Source organism: Filicampus tigris, chromosome 16 (genome assembly GCF_054856515.1).
Source record: "Filicampus tigris isolate MCC_2025a chromosome 16, RoL_Ftig_1.0, whole genome shotgun sequence".
Classification (NCBI taxonomy): Eukaryota; Metazoa; Chordata; class Actinopteri; order Syngnathiformes; family Syngnathidae; genus Filicampus; species Filicampus tigris.
Genome location: NC_141232.1, coordinates 10,244,218 through 10,263,355, shown reverse-complemented (window position 1 = coordinate 10,263,355; position 19,138 = coordinate 10,244,218). Strand labels below are relative to the sequence as shown.

At 41.8% G+C, this 19,138-nt stretch overlaps 2 protein-coding genes and 1 long non-coding RNA gene across 4 annotated transcripts in view; 2 read left to right on the top strand and 1 right to left on the bottom strand.

The window, feature by feature from the left end:
• Nucleotides 1–97: 97 nt before the first annotated feature.
• flii (FLII actin remodeling protein) lies at nt 98–12,619 on the bottom strand. The gene is made up of 31 exons (XM_086054714.1): nt 12,145–12,619; nt 11,331–11,441; nt 10,299–10,373; nt 9,457–9,537; nt 8,895–9,142; nt 8,660–8,763; nt 8,349–8,524; nt 8,102–8,259; nt 7,902–7,986; nt 7,632–7,779; nt 7,302–7,432; nt 7,119–7,226; nt 6,926–7,030; nt 6,653–6,832; nt 6,418–6,500; nt 6,267–6,341; nt 6,076–6,159; nt 5,741–5,912; nt 5,553–5,660; nt 5,153–5,344; nt 4,690–4,788; nt 4,510–4,599; nt 4,295–4,434; nt 3,967–4,177; nt 3,725–3,879; nt 3,232–3,292; nt 3,007–3,135; nt 2,434–2,540; nt 1,552–1,657; nt 1,425–1,490; nt 98–1,333 (listed from the first exon to the last, which is right to left on the bottom strand). The coding sequence occupies exons 1-31, from the start codon at nt 12,205–12,207 to the stop codon at nt 1,199–1,201; spliced, it is 3,786 nt and encodes a 1,261-aa protein (XP_085910840.1). The 5' UTR covers nt 12,208–12,619; the 3' UTR covers nt 98–1,198.
• Nucleotides 12,620–12,738: 119 nt separating this feature from the next.
• Nucleotides 12,739–16,845, top strand: desi1a (desumoylating isopeptidase 1a). The gene is made up of 6 exons (XM_086054717.1): nt 12,739–12,927; nt 13,215–13,236; nt 13,477–13,546; nt 13,621–13,730; nt 14,177–14,299; nt 14,677–16,845. Exons 1-6 carry the CDS (start codon nt 12,837–12,839, stop codon nt 14,765–14,767), a joined length of 507 nt encoding a protein of 168 aa, XP_085910843.1. The 5' UTR covers nt 12,739–12,836; the 3' UTR covers nt 14,768–16,845.
• A 248-nt stretch (nt 16,846–17,093) lies between these two features.
• Nucleotides 17,094–19,138, top strand: part of LOC147134650 (uncharacterized) — a 33,779-nt gene continuing 31,734 nt past the window's right edge. The window contains exons 1-2 of one of the 2 annotated variants that reach the window (XR_015090026.1): nt 17,094–17,449; nt 17,730–17,788. This is a non-coding gene — a long non-coding RNA (uncharacterized LOC147134650). The remainder of the gene's footprint in view (nt 17,450–17,729; nt 17,789–19,138) is intronic. The other variant, XR_015090025.1, reaches the window with a different exon arrangement.

Genomic DNA, 19,138 nt, shown 5'->3' with positions numbered 1-19,138 from the left:
CAATGTTTATTACTTTCAGAATTAAATGTGATTTTGTTTATATAGAGCCTTTGCTACTTAATCACAACATCCTGGTACAATAAAGTAACAAAAATGATTATAGATGTGACAGTTTATTTTTTTTAATAATATAAAATACATAAATAAAGCATCTGCGGGTGGCATCAGGAGCACGTGCACATTCGTATGTGCATGTGGGACTCACACATTTAACAGGCACACAGTTCACCCCAAAGGAAAGACAGATTTGTAAATATCCTCGGACAACCACATGATCCATCTGACTTCTGTTCTTCAATGTTGAAAAGAAAAACGTTTATTTAGATATGTGATGTGAGCTCCCATTAACATCTAAACTGTAGATTTTAAACCCGTAAAATCTCACATGGTGGCCTTTGCTCGCAAAGCGCCACAAAAGCAACTTTAGTCCGAGTGACTGAGGAGGTTGTAATGACGTTGGGTCACTCAAAAGCATCGATATGACTCATGCGTCTGGCATGCTGGCTAAAAGCAACGAGGGGTGAAGCATCACCATCAGTGTATGGAAGTAATATCAAGTATGTAGAAAATAAACATTCCACCGAAGAGCAAGGAGAGTCTGCTTAAAGTCCTCAATGAAAAAATAATGTGCTTCAGATGAGCTGTGCAAAATGGCACTAAGCATTTACTGCACGAGTGTCTCATCCAAACATTCTCAGCAGTGTGCAGAGTTGCTGCTAACAATCTGTTAAATATTGCGTAACAGCAGAAAACTACAGCCTATAGAAAACCATTGGCAAATTTATTCCATATCTTTGAGGTCCATAAACTAGAATGTACTTTGTCCTCGCTAGTAAGACAATTCGGCACACTTAACTGGATATTGAAATTATGCTTAAATGGCTTGCCCTTATAAATATGTTCAGACCTAGTGAAGCTGTGTTATTTCACAGATGGCATTCATCTCAGTAGATAAGAATGCCATCTTTTATCTGGCCAAATAAAAGATATACCGGTAATCTTTTTATGGGTTGTACAGGCACAATTTTTTTGGCAAATGGATTTTTGATTCATGTTTTTTTTTTAATTTTTAATCATCAATGGATGTACTATCTGTACGTCTGTTATAGCCATATGATAGTTGGGGGTAAATTTGGGATTCAAGCTGAAAAAGTTTGGGACACCCTGCAAGAAAGTTGGCAGCTGTATGCGTGAGTGTCTAAGCGGGCGGAGTTTTGAAAGCCCCCCAGGCGTGGAAGCAGCGTGTGAAGCAGTGCGGCTCGTTTCCCTTGCGCACCAGTCGCAGCTTTCTAGGCTGCTGGTTTTCTTTGGAGCGCATGTGCTGGATGTACACCTGCAAAGATGCACACAGGAGGGTTGAGTGTGCAAAAATACACTGCGCCAAAGAACAAAACCAAGAGGAGAAAAAAAATGACTTTGCTAACCTGACAGGCTTTGAGACTGAGTTTGATCTCCACCTGACTCGTCTGAGTACCAACCCACATGTATACCTGGAGGTGACAAAACAAAGTTCAACTTGAGCCAAAAACAACAACATTTCACAATCCCTACCTCTTGGCCGTTATCGAGCAACATGATGTCGTCGTCAGCCAAGTCGTCCTGGCAGAAGTCGGAGCACTTCTCTGACACTGAGAAATAACCTTTCTCATTGGAACACCTGAAAGGAAGAGAGAACAATGATTTGGAGTGCAACCTATATTATTTTGAGGGGCAACGTTTTAACATGGTTTGGTAGAAAGTTAGTCTTGCCTGTTTTTATCTGCACAATGGCTCATAAAAACCTCAAGCTAACAATTGCAGCGAGTGTTATTGCTTGACAATTGGTATTTTTACGCTTTGCAAAGGCGACTTACATGCCAGCATCATTGCACTTTTTTCAAAATCAAATATCTGTAAGGCATTTAATTTCAAGGGTAACGTAAGACCCATTTGAAATTAAAGTGTGATCGTAGTTGGCGGTATATTTTATTTATAAAGCACAAAAACCTCAGGGAAAGACTAAAGAATATCTGACCTTTTAAATCAGAGGCACTTGAAATGGTGGCAGATGTGCGTTGCCTCCCATTTAGCATGAGTTTGAATGTGATTAATTCTGAACACAGCCACGTTTCCAATTATAGGGTGTGCACTCTAGTGCAAACACATTTTAGTTTGTTTACTACTCCTCTATAAAAGATTTTAAATGTAGTTGTACCAGTAATAGGTCGCATTCAATATATTAAATATAATAATATTATATGGGTTTTTTTTAACATCAAAAACCTGACATTTTAACAGGGGTGTGTAGACTTTTCATAACCAATGTGCTGGATCTCTCTTGCTACCCACAAACAATTTTTGCCGTGAAAGATCATATGATATAACCTGTCATCTAAATTGGTTGTCAACATTTTGTACTGTTTGCGATTTGTGTGCTGATGGGCCTAAATTCACCTGAAGAGACGAGCGTATTTCATGTAATCGGCGTCCTCGTCGTACTGCTTCTGAGCACCGATGCCGACCCAGAAGAAGTTCTCTGGTTCCTCACCCTCATTGATGACCTTGGAGGAGGAAAAAAAAAAAGGTAAGACCGTACTTGTAAAAACACAAATCCATCCATCCATTTTCTATGGTTAGTTATATTTCATCAATCATTTTCTGAATGTTTTGAATTGGAATGCAATGTGTAGTGTTCCCAAAGCAGTCGCGTGTTTGAGCATAAAAGATATTTTCAGTATTTTTCCCTTTAGTCTCTTGTTTTAAACAAACTGATATCACGGTGATATATAACTGAAGACTGTGGTTACACATGTCCACTTTGTTAGACAAGTGTTATAAACACAAACGCTACTACGCTCTGTGTTCCACCATTTTGGCTGTATCAAATTGTCACAGATAGGGAGGGGGAAAAAAAAAAGTTTTCAAACTTGGCTTTTAAGACTAAAAAATGTCAGCATGTATTTGTTTTAGGTTAGACATTAGTTTTGTGTTTTCGGATGAAGGGCCGTCATTTTCCTGTTGTGGCACCTGTTTGCTGTAGGTGTCGTCAAACATGCTGTTCATGATGTCCTCGGCCAGCTTGGCCTCATCCGGGTCGGCGGCTCGGCCCACCCAAGTGTAAACGATGCCCTGGTTGTCTGTGCTCTCAAAGGGGACCTGCGCACCACATGGACGCAAACCAGGATGCTCCGTTACCGTTTGGACGTTACGAGGCTCTTCGGTGGATTACATTGAAGGTGAAACAATACCCACTTTGAGAATGAAGCAGAACTCCGAGTTGAGATTGCTGGAGTCTGTTCCGATCTGGATGGTTCTGACGGAGAGGTGCGCCATGTTAAATTTGACATGTAGTTGTAATCAGCTTATTTTCTGTATTCCTTTTTACTCAACTGAATAATGTAATTCGCAAATATTCCCTAGGCGCCACACAGTCAGGCGCCTGCATTTTCTACTGCACACAAGGCGGTCTCATCTCTCCTCAGTGAGGCAGATCAAGCTAGTGCCGTTTATTTTTGTAGATGGCAAAGTGAAAGAAAAACTTCTGCGTTGAGTCCCATCAGCTAAAACTGCATTTCAAAGTTGAAGATGAAGCTAGCGTGCCCTGAGGGAGAGTTTGTGCAAAACGGCAGCCGTCCTCCATCTAAGCTGTTTGACGCACGCCTCAAGATGGTGCAGATGCTTTTCAAAGGATCGGCAGAATCAGGTTACAAAGCGGACACCCGAGTGCAACGTTGTCGCTCGTTACCTGGTGCAAAGTGCACTCCCGTTAGTGCGGATGTGATAGAGGGACGGCTGGGCCGAGTCCGTCTTCTGTTTCCTCTTCCCTTTGTGGATGATGAACTTCCTCTTGAAATGGGACAAGAACTTGAGGTTCTCCTGCTGCTGGGTCATACGCACCACCTGAAGAACAACCCGGAGCAGATGATTCCTTCCTTCCGATATTTGGAAGGCGTCATTCGTCACGTGTGCGCGGAGCGCTCGCGCTACCTTCAGTTTTCCCGGGAAAAGGCTTTCAAACTTCTTTTGCAGCGAGAAGGTAAAAGTGAGCCAGCCCATGTTGGAGGCTTGTCGGCCTTGCCAGAAGTACACCACGCACTGGAAGTCTTCCTCCGGCTGTTTGTCCTCCTCATCCTCTCTTCCCTTGTCTCCGCCCTCTTTCTTCTCCTCGTCTTCCTCGTACTCCACGGGCACCCAGTATCTGCCAAAGCGTGGCGAGGTGGTTTAACATCACAAAACGCCCTTTCACACTGGCAATGCTCTATAGTTACACCTCTGATGTGACAAGGTTGTGTGAAGAGGCTATTAAGACACACACCTGCAGAGGAAGACGTAGCAATCCTGAGTGAAAAAGTGCCCAAACTCCTCCTCTGGAAGACGAGCAAACTTTTTACCCTCCAGCACGAATCCTTCCATGCCATCCAGGTCCTCGTTCCACTCCTCCATCAGCTGCTCCGCCTACAAACAGCACGGAAAAACACATCAGTGGAGGCCGCCTGATTGTAGCCTGCTGAGTAAGTGCGCGCGTGTCACCTCAGTGAGAGGCATGGCCGGCTGCCTGGGAAGGAAAAGCGCAGTGAGGTCGGCTTTCATCTGGTCTTTCTGCTCTGTGTCTTTCTTCACCTGACAGACAAAAGAGACGACGAACGCCTCGTGAACCAAAGAAATCCTCTTGACGAAGAAAAATGTGCCTTGTCATGTCTTATCACTGACCTTGCCCTGTAGGTTTTCATTGTGCTGCACTGTCTCCGCAGCTCTGGTGTAGTCCACCTTCAGCACGTCGTCCCAGTTCTTGAATTTGGACTTAAACACCTGACCAAGAGGATAAAAGAGGCAAAGAGTTTTTTAAAGGTCAGTCATTAACGTTAATGTGCCTTTGCTGTTTATTAACAGTTTTTTTTTTGTTTTTTTTTAAAGAGCTACATACAGGTAGAAGTCAGTGCTAGTAAGTAGTAAGCTACTTCCATAACGTCACAGAGATCCTCGATTTACAAACGTAGCGACATGACGTTTCTAGCTTACGAATGGGCCATCCAGGACTTGTGAGGCATAAACGAAACACACCGGATAAAACAGTTTTGTCATTTCTCGCTTTTTTTGCAGGTCCAAAAGAGTGAACGGGTCTTGGGAAAAGGGAACCGCGAGAGGTATGATATAGACCGTTTGGAAGCATTACCTGGCACTCGGTGCCCTCTAGGTTTCGGGTGACGCATGCGTGTTTGGGCCGGTGCAGCATGGAGCAGATCTCCTGACCCAGTTTTAAGGCGGCGGCTCGGACGAGTCGGGGAGATTTCCTCCCGATCCAGATGAAGACGTCAGACCAGCAGTCCAGGATGTACACGCATTTGGTGTCCAGCAGTGACTGCAGCTGAGGGAGGCGGTTAAAAAAAACAGGCGAGGATGAGTGTTGGGTGGATGGAAGTAGGTCACACGGAAACTGTCTTTTTGACTAGGAAAGCAAAATGTGATCCGTGTACAGTTCACAAACTTTTAGTTTCAACTTTTAGTACTTTTGTATAGATCATTTGGGATTAGTTGTGAGCCTGGTCTGGCTAATCTAAACTGGGTTAGCATACCAGTCTGAGCTCTGGCAGCGTGTCCAGTTTGATCTTGTGGTCTTTGTGCTCCACAGACAGCTTGTAGTTGATCTGAGGGAGCTCGAGATAGCCGAGACCCAGACCCACCTAAATGACAAACACGTCAGCAATCCACTCAGTTTTCAGTGCTTTCATTGTGCGTCTTACATTTCAAACGTTTGTTTTACCTTGTATAGTTTGGGTCTGATGGCTGAGAAGTCATCTGGAACATGTTTCTTGATCTCCTCCGGTTGTCCTCCCAGTAACTCCCAGAAATTTGGAGGCTCCTGGTTTTGCTTTAGAGTTGTGATCTCTGCCTTTCCCTTACGTTCATTCTTATTGATCTTTTCCGCAAATAACCTGAAAAGGACAAAACAAAGAGCTTGCGGGGTTACGAGGCACTAAAGACTGAATCAATCTTCAAGACGGATTTGAACTTATCAACTCCTGGAGTTCAAGAATAGATATGGGGGGGGGGGAAATTTGTGCCAAAATGAATAAGTGACTATTATTATCCTCTGACCTGGCCTTTGTGGTGCCACTCAGTGTAGCGTTGGCTCCCCTCCAGATAAAGATTTCCAGTCCAGTGTCCAACAGGAACACATAGCTGCCGAAAAGAGAGAAGAAATCACTGCACTGCTATACATACTGACTACCAGTACGCAAGGTAGTGAATAATATGCGAGCAAAGCGCGAATACGTCAGGAGAGTTACCGTGGGTCAAGAGAGCAAGACTCCGCAGGTACAGACTCTAGTCGGATGTTTTTCTTGCCATAAACTCTGTATAGCCTGATCGAACACAAATGTTTGGTTTTAGCACAGGAAGAGACTCAATACATTAAGGAGAGTTGAGCGTGAAGCCTACCGGACAGAGTAATGCGTGTCCTCTACAGTGTAGAATCCACTGGCAGTGCCACCCTCGATGTATGATATCTCATTGTTGAACACCTTGAACATGAGACAATAACTGTCATTTACAGCAACGATCAAAGGTCATCGACTCCCAGAGGCCGTCTAGACATTTCCACCAAAAACAACACGCGTGAACACTGACATGTCATTTCTGTGTCGACGTGCATTCGGAAGCCGCTTTGACATACTTCACTGAACTCTTCGCTCTCGTCTCCCATCTCCTCCCTTATTGTCCTGCACTGCGCTCCAAGGAAATTCCTGAGGTTGACCGCGTGGATGGCCGAGCCAGCCTTCTTGTCGAGCGTGGCCTCCTGGCCGATCCAGTAGAAGATCTGCCAGTTCAACGCTCCGTTGTCATCCAAAAACGTCTACGGGCAAGTGAGCAAGGGAGTACAGTACTTGAGTCTGGAGCGCGTACCGACTAATCCATACAGGCGATGGCCGGGCTGCCTTGTTACTACCTTGAGGACAATGTAGCAGTCGGCCTCGTAAAACTTCCCATGGAATGTTTCATCAACTTGCATGGGAACAAAATTCTCGATCTGCCACACGCTCACGCCTGGCACCTGGAGTGAGGAGAGGACACGCTTACGGTGCATTTGTGACACACAAAGAAGACAAAAATAAATGCGTCGGTTGGAGGGGGAACATTACCTGCCCCGCATCATCCGTAAAGAACTCAGAATAGTCCAGGTGAGGCTTCTCCAAACCCTGATCCCAACGCCGGACCTTTAAATCTGCGTATTTTAAATCCCCATTTTCCTGCAAATTGAAAATCAATCTTCCTCTGCTCATTGAAAAGCACTTCTCACTTCAATTTGAAACTGCTTTTCTCACCTCCAGGTTCTTCTTTTCTTGCGCGACATCACTCATGCCCTTCAGCACCTGCTTGGCCTGATCATCCTGAGAACAATCCTTCCTCCTCCTGAGCCTCATCTTCCTCGCCAGGGGATCTTTGGGGCTGGCCCCTGGACACAAAACAAACCCAGGTGTCAGGATGACCGCATGCATTTTCAAACAGGTAAATATTGTTTATTTTGTACCCAAGCACGTCAGATTCCTCCATTGCTTTTGCCGTACTTTAGGAGAGTTGCAACATAGCAGCACGGGAATTACGTAACCAAAACGCATTCATGTCTACACGCACGCACGCACGCACGCACGCACCTCCTCCGGCAGCGGCTACAGTGGCAGGCGAGGCTCCAGCCAGCCGCAGCTGGTTCTGCAGGGAGAAGTCGATGTTGTACCACTCGGCTGCTCTATCGACTGGTTTCGGAGGCATCACTAGGTTGGGGTTCTCGCGCACGTCCAGTATCTAGAAAGATGAACATAAAAATATATCATCGTCGTTCATAAAATTCAAACAATTAGGGCTTTAATGAGGTCGTGCGCTTTGAAGGTGCCTTGAATATTGTTGTAGTGGACTTTGTCTTGTACCTCTAAGTCAGTCAAGAAATGGACGGCCTCTGGCAGTGTAACAAGGCGGTTTTTGTTCAACACGAGCTTCTTCAGCTTGCCACACCTACATGACCCAAAAAAAAAAAAAAAAAAAAAAACGTACACATGATGATAAGTGATGTGTGCAGTGTAATCCCATCCCAAGGCATTGTATGTACTATATAATCTCTTACACTCACCGACAGAGTCCCTCAGGGATGAGTTCCAGGTTGTTGTTAGCCGCCATGAACTCTGTGAGACTGGATAATTTTCCCATGCCAGGTGGAACTCCGTCAAAATCCAGTTTGTTGGTGTTCATGTACAGCTTTTTCAATTTGGAAAGCTTACAGATGGCCGACTAGATGAAGATAGAGAGTTTGGAAATATTAGTTACATTACAGGGTCACATGGCGTAAACAGCCCCCCCCCTCCCAAAAAAATCCTTACAGGTAACGAGGTGAGCATGTTGCGGCTAAGGTTCAGTGTTTCGAGTTGAGTCCACTGGTCGATGCACAGCGACAGTTCCGATATCTGATTACTACTTAAGTTGAGTCTTTTCAAACTGCCCAGTGAGTAGAGGCACTCTGGCACCCGAGTCAGGTCATTACAAGACAGGTCAACATCTGTAGACAGAAGGAACTGTGAAAATTGTGCTATTCAGAACAGTTGAGAACATCTGAAACAGGGTGGTGTAGTAATCCGACCTTTCTGGGTCCCAAATAACTGGCCATTGAAAAACAATACTGTGTGCACGTTACCTGCTAAATTCATTAAACCCTCCAGGCTTGTGGGCATATTGCTTTGTGTTCTCTGGGTGTTCCTCAGGTGGAGCGTTTGTAATGCCACCATGGCAGGCAGCTGGCTGCTCACACACAAAGGGAGGACCACAATTACACATCGACAAAAAGGGTTCTCCTCATGCACACATTTCAGGATTAGCTCCTCCTTTTTATCTTGTACGTTACCGAAATGACAGATGTTGAGCCTTCTTACCGCAACTGTGCATGCATCAGCAGATTGTTGTTGAGGATGAGAGTCTGTAAATGAACCAGACGTCTCATCTGAGGCGGCAGGCTGTCCAGCTTGTTGTCACTCAGGTCCAGATACAGCAGGTCTGTCAGGTTGATGAACAGCTGGTTGGGGATTGAGTCAATGGCATTGTGGCTCAGGTTGAGGACTAGCATGTTCCTGCTGTTCTCCAGGTCCCTGGGCACCTCTGTCAGCTGGTTGTAGCTCAGGTCCTATGAGTTAATTAGATTGAGGGTTTAAGTCATTCATATCAGCTTCAGACTGGAGTTGTTGTCGAGGGCGTGGTTAAGGCTCGCTGCGCACCGAGCAACACCGCCGAACATGACTAAACGGTCGCGCGCAGTGCAAAAACTCCCGAGGTTGCAGTTTTTCAATTACAGCGAGTTGGTATGTGAGCGAGGGTCACATACTAGCCAGGTGTGCGGATATGAGTCACCGACTGTATGGTAATTTGTTTGCAATTGTCCAGTTCAGTTGCGTTGCTTGGTGTGCGGCAGGCCTAAGGCAAAAGTAGAAAATTGTGTACCAGCACAGAGAGGTCATCAAGTTGAAAGATGTCATCTGGGACTCCGGAGTTTTTTAGGTTGTTGGCACGGGCAACCACAGCCTGCAAAAAGAAAAACACATTTATACAACGTTAAATCACGAGTTTCACTAAGTTGAGACATGATAGCAGTATGGCACGAAAACTCTTAACTAATGTTTAGTGTTGCAGAGGACAAATATGTGACTTAGAATGTGAAGACTATTTTCTGAAAAAATATGCTTCAGTCTTTCAAACGTCAGTGGTCAAACCGCATAATGCCTGAAATATCAGAAATATCAGAAAATAAAAATAAGACTTCAACTTGGTGAGCATTTCAAAAATTAATTACACAACTGTATTTTGGGGCTTTTTGTGAGACATCAGAGTCCCAGCGATGGAAAAAGAGTGTGATGAACTGCTAATGGAACAATTATACCCTCACCTCTATCCTGGCAATGGGTTAACCTTTTTAATAAAAGAGGAATGGAATGTACAGAGCCTAGTCAGCAGAGTTCTATGTGGCAAGGAAAAGCAGTAATTCTCCTTCTCCACATTCATTAAGATGTCTGCAGCACGTTAAGGGTGAGAACACGATTAAGTCTGTATCTATAATGATTAACTTATTTTTATAGTTGTTTGACAGTTTGTTAAAAAGTGTTTTGCAGATTACATTATACAGAGGTTATATACAGTTCTACACTTATTATTGCCTGCAAACAATTAAAATGTTACCGTGGCCGCTATTTAAGCCTGGAACAGATTACAATTACACAAAATTGTTTCCAGTGTCCCACAACAGATTTGGTTTGATCTCAAAGCTTCCGCTGTGTACATTTATTTACCCTCAGGTTTGGCAAACTGGAGAGCTCCCCCCCACGTAAGGTGCTCAAGCTGTTGTGGCTCACTGAGAGATGCTCCTGTGGAAAGGTAACAAACACACAAAAGTAAATAATTCAATCATTAAAAAAAAAAAAAAAAAAAAAAAACACCACCCTATATATTTATCATTTGATTATTTTTGTACTAATTGTATTCCTAAAAGGCAGACATGCAAGGAGATGTGTCAGAATATTCATTGTATCATTTGGTCTTCACATTTCAGTCATAGAACTTGACTCTAATGTGACACTTAAGTATTCATAAAATGCGTTGTTTTGTTTGTTTTTTGCTACAGATAGTGTCCTGTCTTTAATTATTTTTGTCTCTAGCCTCTCTTTTCTTCTTTTCTGTCACTCCTCTCTTAAACCTGTTCTGTCAAGTTTCAATAAATATTCATCAAAATGCAAATAGCCATGATGGCAGAATATGACACTCCGCTGTTGCACAGAAACACAATGTTCAGATATGAAAGGGATTGGATTGTTCCATTCTGCATGAACAGATGAACAAGACAAAAAATGTGACCACAAGCTGTTGCTCAACAAGCAATGCCATCTCATTGCGAAAACAAGCTAATCTCATGTAACAATAAATTGGAAAATCAAGCAAGATGGGAAGTAGGATAAGAAGCCACACTAATCCTATCAGAGGTACGGGGCATTAAAAAGAAATAGATGCTACTAAGATGACGTGTCTACAAAGAAGTCTACTGATGCAATCTTTTCTTGTTAACCCCCCAATTCATTTCCAAACAAATGTGTTTGTAGCAACACTGTTACACAATGACACATGACACATTACAGCTGACTGCATGCTAATGTCAGAGTGGGAAAACACTGATTTAATTATAAGACATTGTAATATACTTTCTTGCACAAATATTTTGTTATTTCAGATGGCAAATACCTTCACAAACTCCTCTGTGTTAACATTATCCAACTTATGCAATTAACAGGTGACATACTAAGAAGTAAACATAAATGTGCAATTCTCACCAGCTTCTGCAGAGATGAGAGCTCCTCTGGGAGGTAACACAGTCCCGTCCTGTTCAATTTGAGCCATCGCAGGCTGCTCATGCATTTGACATGCTCGGGGAAATATCTTCCCTGAAAGGTACAGAAGACAAAAAATGAAATATTTACTAAACCCTTGAAAAGATAATATGTTGTTTACCTGGCGAAAAAAATCTGAACAGTTGGTCTAAATTCATCAATTTACAAGTTCAAATGTAACCTGAGGTTAAAGAACAACACATGATGTGTGTTTACATTTATACGGGAACAAACAAGCTATATGTACCAGGTGGCAGGCACCTTAATACATGTGTAAGTACTATACATTGTCATGGAACGTGATACGATTGTCAGCAGTGACATAAATTAACAGATGCGGCTGTCAGTGCTGCCAAACTGAAGAGATGAGTCAACAAATTCACATACTCAGACAACCCATTTTATTCTTCTTCTCTAAGTTGATCCCGTTAGTCAAGTTTGCAAATTTGTCAGCGATCGGGTTGTTGAATTTAGGAGCGAATTCAATCGTACCCTCCATAACAACAACGCTAAAAATACTCCGTAGGGATATCAGATGAGAATCGCATTTTGCACATATTTGGGTCACAAAAGTTGGAGACCCGTTTGACTACTGTCTCATGTCTGATAACTGGCTAACGCCCAGCTAATAGCGTGAAGCTAAGCTAGTGTGTTCGCCTTCAATCGTTTAGTGATCCGTTCATTTGGATCGCATTTCGCCAACTTCATAAACAGTCAGATAACCATAATAAATAAGCGCATAGGGTGAAATTCTTACTTTAAAGTCGTTTCCACTGAGGTCCACCCCTCGTATAAAGGGAAGCACTCCGGTGGCAGCCATTTCTGCTGAGTGATGTCAGCTGCTCAGGCGTCGCCAAGCTATTTTGGTATAAGTGCGTTCAGTTGGTTGAGGTCGCGGACTACGCTTCTTCTACTTTTCAGCAATTATAAAGGTGGAAACGCAGCGTTATTTGCACATTACCGCCATCTTTCGCTTCTATCTATCTAGCCCAAATAAATATAACCACACAGCGCTACCCAGTGGTCACCTATAACTCAACACACCGCACAGTCGTATATCACGGGCTGATTTTGGTTGCAACAGTAAAACGAAAATTAAAGAATTACATTTAACGTTCTTATGTTTATAATAACAGTCAAGTGTGGCGATGTCAATATAATATACTTTACGCCGAAAATTAAGTGATTGCACTTAAACTGTCATGTCATTTCGCCGTGATCATAACTGACCGAAAATGTACGTCTTTTCAAAATAAACACATAGCTGTCTACTTGGGGTTGTGCGTTTTATACACAAAGCGTTTTATTTTGAAAGCATCAAAATCGGAAGTGCGTGTTTTACATAATGACATCATATTCAAAGGCCCTCCCATTCAGCGGTGACTCGAAAGATTTCAATCGTAGACAGCTGTCAGCTACCACGGAATACCTTTTCCAGGAGGTTCCGCTATGGACAATAATTCTACAAGATATAATGTACGGTTATATATTTATGATCTTTCTAGGGGAATGGCACGCAGCCTCAGTCCCATCATGCTGGGTGAGTACAGACCACCGAATAAGTGTTTTCACCGGCCTCACTAGCATCATACAGTCGGTTCCTGCTTCAACTAGCGTGTTATCAACGTTTAATGGCTTGTGTAAATTTTAAATGTGACAAATTGCATGTTCCTATGCCGCAAATGACACTTTGAAGGGTTTGATAAATGAAATAAATGATAAACAAATGATAAAAATGCATGTTTATGATATTTTTTAGGCGCATATTTTAGACATTTTTTGTGCCAGCTCTCCAGTTTCTAACGCCTTGTTCTTTCTTTTTAACAGGAAAGCAACTGGATGGCATATGGTATGAAACCAAATTCTATTAATTCGCATAGCTACTTAAAACGCTTAGTCATTTCAAGTTTGCTTGTCAGCTAGTGTGGAGCTGCCCCCCTGAGCAGCTTATATAATTTTTTTCGTAACACATGGTGTTACACCAGTTTCTGATGGTGTTATTTTGTGTTCTAGGAAATTATGTAATCCATTCATAATTATTTCGGCCTATTCTAGAATATTACTGCAAGTACATGTCATTGTTCTCTAGGCACACAGCCATAGTGGCATACGGGGATGAGTTCTTTTTTGGAGGAGAAGGAATCTCCAGCTGTTCACCTGTGAGTCGATTTTATTGTATACTGTTGGTGGTGAGTTGGTGAATTTAACAGGATTTTTTATGTGCAATTTCCAGGGTGGCACAATGCTGGGACCTCCAGACACTGTTGTGGAACTCGGTGAAACCGAAGTTTCAGAGGAAATCTTCATGGAATATCTCTCATCCTTGGGAGAGAGCACTTACAGGTGTCTTTTAAAACTTCTGCATGTAATTTACAATTATTTTCCACATAAAAACACAAATCGTTTATAGAGATTTTAGCCTTCAATGCAACAATATTTTGTATTTTTATGTTAAAATAACTGTTTTTTGTTTGGTAGTGCGCTAACTTCTCATGGCCATTTGTACAGTTTTTTTTCCAAATGTATTTGACCACCTGACATGAAAACGAGAAGAGAGCATTAAGCATCATAAAGTTCTTTTATGTGCAGTCTTTCAATTGACTGTAGTAAATAAAATGTAGTACTTGCTAATTTTGTATGTTTAATTGATTATATTTTAGCATTAGAAACAATTTCAGTAGAGGAACTTCTACCTACTGGTGTATTAACCATTATAGAAATATAAAAAAAGGATTTTGGTAATGACCAATCGTAGTTGTCTGAAGCGTGCGCTGACTTTTGTTTTTCAGAGGTGACAGATATCGACTGTTTGAGCACAACTGCAACACGTTCACCAACGAGGTAGCTCAGTTCCTAACAGGCATGCCCATCCCCTCCTACATCACTGACCTCCCGTCCGAAGTCCTTGCCACGTGAGTTTAACCCCGCCCGTCCACTGGCGTTATTGTCGTGAGATTTGTATTTCTCAATCTTATCCTTTATTCAACCAGGTACAATATGTCATTGAGTTTAAAATGTGTTTCACGCCAAAAAAAAAAAAACACATGAATAGATGATGACTAATCTTTTTGTATTCATCTGATAGAAGATGAATAAGGTGTGACTTGTTGCTTCTGTAATGATGCAAGTGTGAAGGGCTGTATTGTAACTGCGAGAGTTTACATACTGTATAAGCAAAGCATGTAAATGAGATTTATATGTATGTGACACCCCTTCTTAACACTTAATACCCCACTTATTGTACATGGTTTCCGTTGAGGGCACCAATCCAATCTGCTTTCATCTCCAGACCGTTTGGCCAAATATTGCGGCCCATTCTGGACTCCATCCACATCGCCCCTCCTGGCGGCAACGTCATCAACGGGGGGAGAAACATCTAAACTGAAGGAGCAACGCACTCATAGGCTCATTTCCATTGGAATCAGTCAGCAAGGAGTCAACAATTACAATTTTCATAGATTTTTCTTTTCGCTTCTTCTTTCGCTCCCTTTAACAAGCTTAGCCAGTTATCAGTACCCTTTGGAATCGGAATCTGGTGCCATACGTCTTTGGAAAACAAGACAATATTAAGCCTTTAAGTTAAAGGCCGCAATATAGATTTAGGTAACTTTGCACTTACAAAACATTAGGTACACCTTCACAATCTAGTCAGCTCCAATACAAGAGTTGTATTAAACAATCTTCATTGTCAGAAAGGTATTAATTTCAAAATGTTATTGTGTGTGTAGTTTACGATGATGTAGAACAGCACTGCATCAAACCGAGCAGTGTTTCTAATATTTAAGGTGTGTCACAAAAGGTATAGTTCAAATCAGTTTTCCCTCAAAAGTAATCCATCTGGAGTATTCTCACTGCCTTCTATTCCATGCCTCCATGCACTCCATCTTGATGTCCTCCACGTCTCTAAAATAGGTCCTGCTGATGACCCCCTTTAGCTTGTGTAAAAGGGTGAAAAAAAAAAAATCTCACACAGCCAGGTCGGGGTGAGGAGGGAGTTTCTCAGCCAGGAACTGTCAGATGCTCAGTGCATTGTGAGCAGGCCCATCGTAATGTTGAGTAAGCCACGAGTTGACCTTGGTGAATTTTCTGCCCCACATTGAAGGGGAAAACGCAACGTTTGTAGATTGAGTTTGGAACTTTTCTGACACAGCTTGTATTTACAGTACTTGTATGGGTCTCCATAGGTTGTGTAGGTGTGCCTCATGTGACCCGTCGTTGCATATCCTAATATTTTATTCTTTTGAAGCATTTAACTGACATACTACTCATTCTGAATGACTTTGATTTCATAGCTGTGATTGAGCCACTTGCAGCGTTAGAAGTACCTCTTGTAGTTGGTGCACCAAGCTAGTTTAGTCCACTTTGGACCGAAGTACAACATTATTGAAGCAACCTAATTCATACAGTGACAGAGTTGGGAGACTTGGGCTGCTGACTTCAATGGAACGTGTTTATTTCAGAGACATCTTTAATATATTGTTTTAGGATACAAATTAAAAATTTGAATCTTTTGTTGCTAACCCATTTTAATATATCGAATTTCTTTAGCTAATTTTCCCATCATAGATCCTTTTGTACCATTTGATTCAACCCAGCATTTGCCGCCCTCTTACCTTCTGCTATCATTCCATTTGTTACATTCTTGTTTACAATGTAAGCATATGATTGAATATACAGCCACTGCAGTTTTGGAACCGGTAAAAACAACCCACGGTGAAGCTAAACAGCCTTTTATGGTGCAGTATTTAGTTTTAAATATCTGGTAGCGTCATCAAAACACTTCTTTATACACCGGAGAGAGTGAGCGTGTGTGTGGTACTCCAAATCTGTGCCTTCATTTCTCTCTGTTTTGCTGAAGAACTTGACATGTCTGATCACCTTTTATTCTTGGGTGCACTAACTAGGTGAGTGTAAAAGCGTTGGAGATGTTAGGGAACCGTCAACTGTGGGTTTCTTCATACTTGTCGAAACCCAACGAAAACGGCAACACTCAGCCTATAATCCGAGTGCCCAGTCATCTCTGTTGCCACCAGAGAATTTGAGAGAACATTTAATTTTGATGACATGTACATTACAAGGCAAGTGTGAGGCCACAAAGTAAAGAATGAATGAAGAACAGGAAAACAGGACTTATTCAACCAGCACTAACCCTCTTGAAGAACTTAAACTCACGTTACCTTGCTGCCAGCCGTCAACATTTTGCAACCTGTACCTGTTTTTGCCTAGTCACACAACTCTTTTCAAAACAGTTTATTGTGAAATGTCCGTGTGCTACCCAACTGACATACGTTGACCACTGAAATGTATTAAAGAACAAATCTTTATTGTATCTGATCCTTTTAAACAACAGGTATTTATAGTTACATAGAGTGTATATTTGTCCCGTTATTGCGTATTGTCGCTATTGTTTGTGATTGTTTTTGTTACATGAGCTGCTCATAAAGCCATTGTCTATATACTTTGAGAATCCTTGTGTTATTGTGGCAAAACTTAAGAGGTGTCAAGTAATGAAGTGAAAAGTCCTTGTGACCAGTATTTTGGGGTATCCATACTTTTGGGGAGTAGTTATTTTTCAGTGAACTTTGTACTTCTACTCCTTACACACACACAAAATAGCCAAGTTATTATTTGATTTTTGAATTGTGTTCATTACAGTTATATCATTGTTCAAATCGCAATCCGGATAAATCGGGCCAGGATCGATGAAGTGATTTTGATAGTTGGATGAGAATTATAAACATTAACATTGGTTTGTATGCCATTCATTGCACCCGCACCTGAAGCAAATCAACAAATCAATGACAGCAATTGCCACGCGCAAACTAGAGCAGACATACAATTTGAGCTTTGCCGGTAAGATATCCGACTGTCCGTGTCCCAAACGAGTTGGCAGCAGCCAGGAGGTTGGTAGCGAGAAAAGCCAGCCGACCATCACACTTCCCTGGTCGTACTTGGAGATGTTATTTGGAAACATCTTACCTCGAATGCGCAGCGAACTTTTCAAAAGTGCAACCAGCTCATGGCCTTCAAAAAGCCGTCAAACTTGTAAAAAGCATATTGAGGTAAGCTGAAGGTTAATTATCAAGGAGTACGTGTCGAGCGTGTGAGACTTTAGACCGCTGACAATTGTTTAATTTTGCTTTGTGCAACTGTACTAGCGCTACATAAGTGCCGTCTGCAGTCCACATGGTTTGCTGGCATGCAACAAGATGTTGATTCAATGCCACAATTGGTGGACTGTGTGATATTCGAAATTTGGCCAAATCTGAATCGGATTGTTATTCGAAGTTATATTATTGCTATGTGCAATATTTGTGAGTAACACAAATTATTTTTGGACAGTTGTCATCTTACATCAGTGGCACCTCACATCCCAAGTTTGGACGCACCTTCCGATAAAGGTTAGTGATGACACACCATTAAAGTTGGACTTTTTGAACAACGGTATTTTACCGCCACATCACACGTTAATGCTCAGTTACACGTTGCAATGCAATGTTCCTTGTAGACCAACTAGACATGATCATTTTTTGATAAACATACCTGCAGCTGAAACGGGTACAATTAAACGAAAACGAATTTTGGGGGTAGGTGGTGGAGTGCACAACATGCACCCGTATGCGGCCCAATATCTTGTCCTTGAAGTAAAAACTTTCGAGGTGGGGTGGCTTAATCTAATTATTATTCCATAAACGCGAAATTAATTCTTGAAAACGTGAATACGTTTGGCACCTCTGCTTTCGCTGTGCACTTAGATTGTTACTAACACGACTTTACTCTAAACTACAAATAACGATACTGTACTACATTTAAACAACTTGTATAGAGGTAAAAAAAAAAAATACTGTGATGTTCAAATTTTGAATTGTATAGGAGTGGCAGTGCCATGAACATGCTATCTATGCAACGGAGGAAGGTGAAGGTCTTGTCATGAGCAAATATACCTGCAGTTCTTTGAGCAACCACAAAGAGGCAGTGTTTATCTCTTGTTTTTGAGTTTAAATGCTGTTTAATGCCAGATGGAGTTTGGCTGTGTTGTTTCGTCTGTGATTTCAAATGAATCACTCGGTCACAGGTCACGCAGCCACTGTACCCGCTCATAAATCCCATTTTATTGAAGGTAAAGGCTTTCTCGTGTTGCGCAAACAGATGCACGCCAGGCATACAGTAGGTTACTGGTCTCAGATCTGCTTGCTTTCTGTGGGTGAGTGAGTAGATAATGAATGCACAGTATACAGACAGACCTAAAGGACCTTGATCTCTCTTGGTAAGATGCTGAATCAGCTCAGTGTAATTAGAGTCAATATGATGTTTTTTTTTTTTTTTTTTTAAAAAAAGCTGCTTTCTCATTTCAATGTTATAGGGTACATGACTGTGGTAAAAGTGCATGAACTAATTCAGCTCCTGTACTTACCTAAAATTAATAAGCACAGACTCTGAAATGTTCTTAAGTACACAAGAAAAAAATACATATTTATTGTCACTTATGTGTTGTTTTCATCCATGGAGGTTGAAAAATGTCACAAACCTTTACTAATAAGTTTAAGTAGTGAGAACCGACAAAATTCCTTACAAAAAATTTGTCGATTTTAGTGAAAATTTAAATGTTAAAAAAAAAAATCAAGATAATAAATGAAGTAAATTCTTTGTTTATACCTCCACTGTTTTGTAAATATCGCCCAAAATGACTTGACATCTGAAAGGAAAGTGAAACCAGCAATCTAGCAAAACCCTGTTTTTACAGTTTTCGA

Coding starts and splice junctions, on each gene's coding strand:
- desi1a (XM_086054717.1), top strand. CDS start 12,837: ATGGACAATAATTCTACAAGATATAATGTACGGTTATATATTTATGAT. Junction 12,928..13,214: donor CCTCAGTCCCATCATGCTGG/GTGAGTACAGAC, acceptor TCTTTTTAACAG/GAAAGCAACTGGATGGCATA. Junction 13,547..13,620: donor GAATCTCCAGCTGTTCACCT/GTGAGTCGATTT, acceptor TGCAATTTCCAG/GGTGGCACAATGCTGGGACC.
- flii (XM_086054714.1), bottom strand. CDS start 12,207: ATGGCTGCCACCGGAGTGCTTCCCTTTATACGAGGGGTGGACCTCAGT. Junction 5,661..5,740: donor TCAGACCCAAACTATACAAG/GTAAAACAAACG, acceptor TTTGTCATTTAG/GTGGGTCTGGGTCTCGGCTA. Junction 1,334..1,424: donor TCAGTCTCAAAGCCTGTCAG/GTTAGCAAAGTC, acceptor GCATCTTTGCAG/GTGTACATCCAGCACATGCG.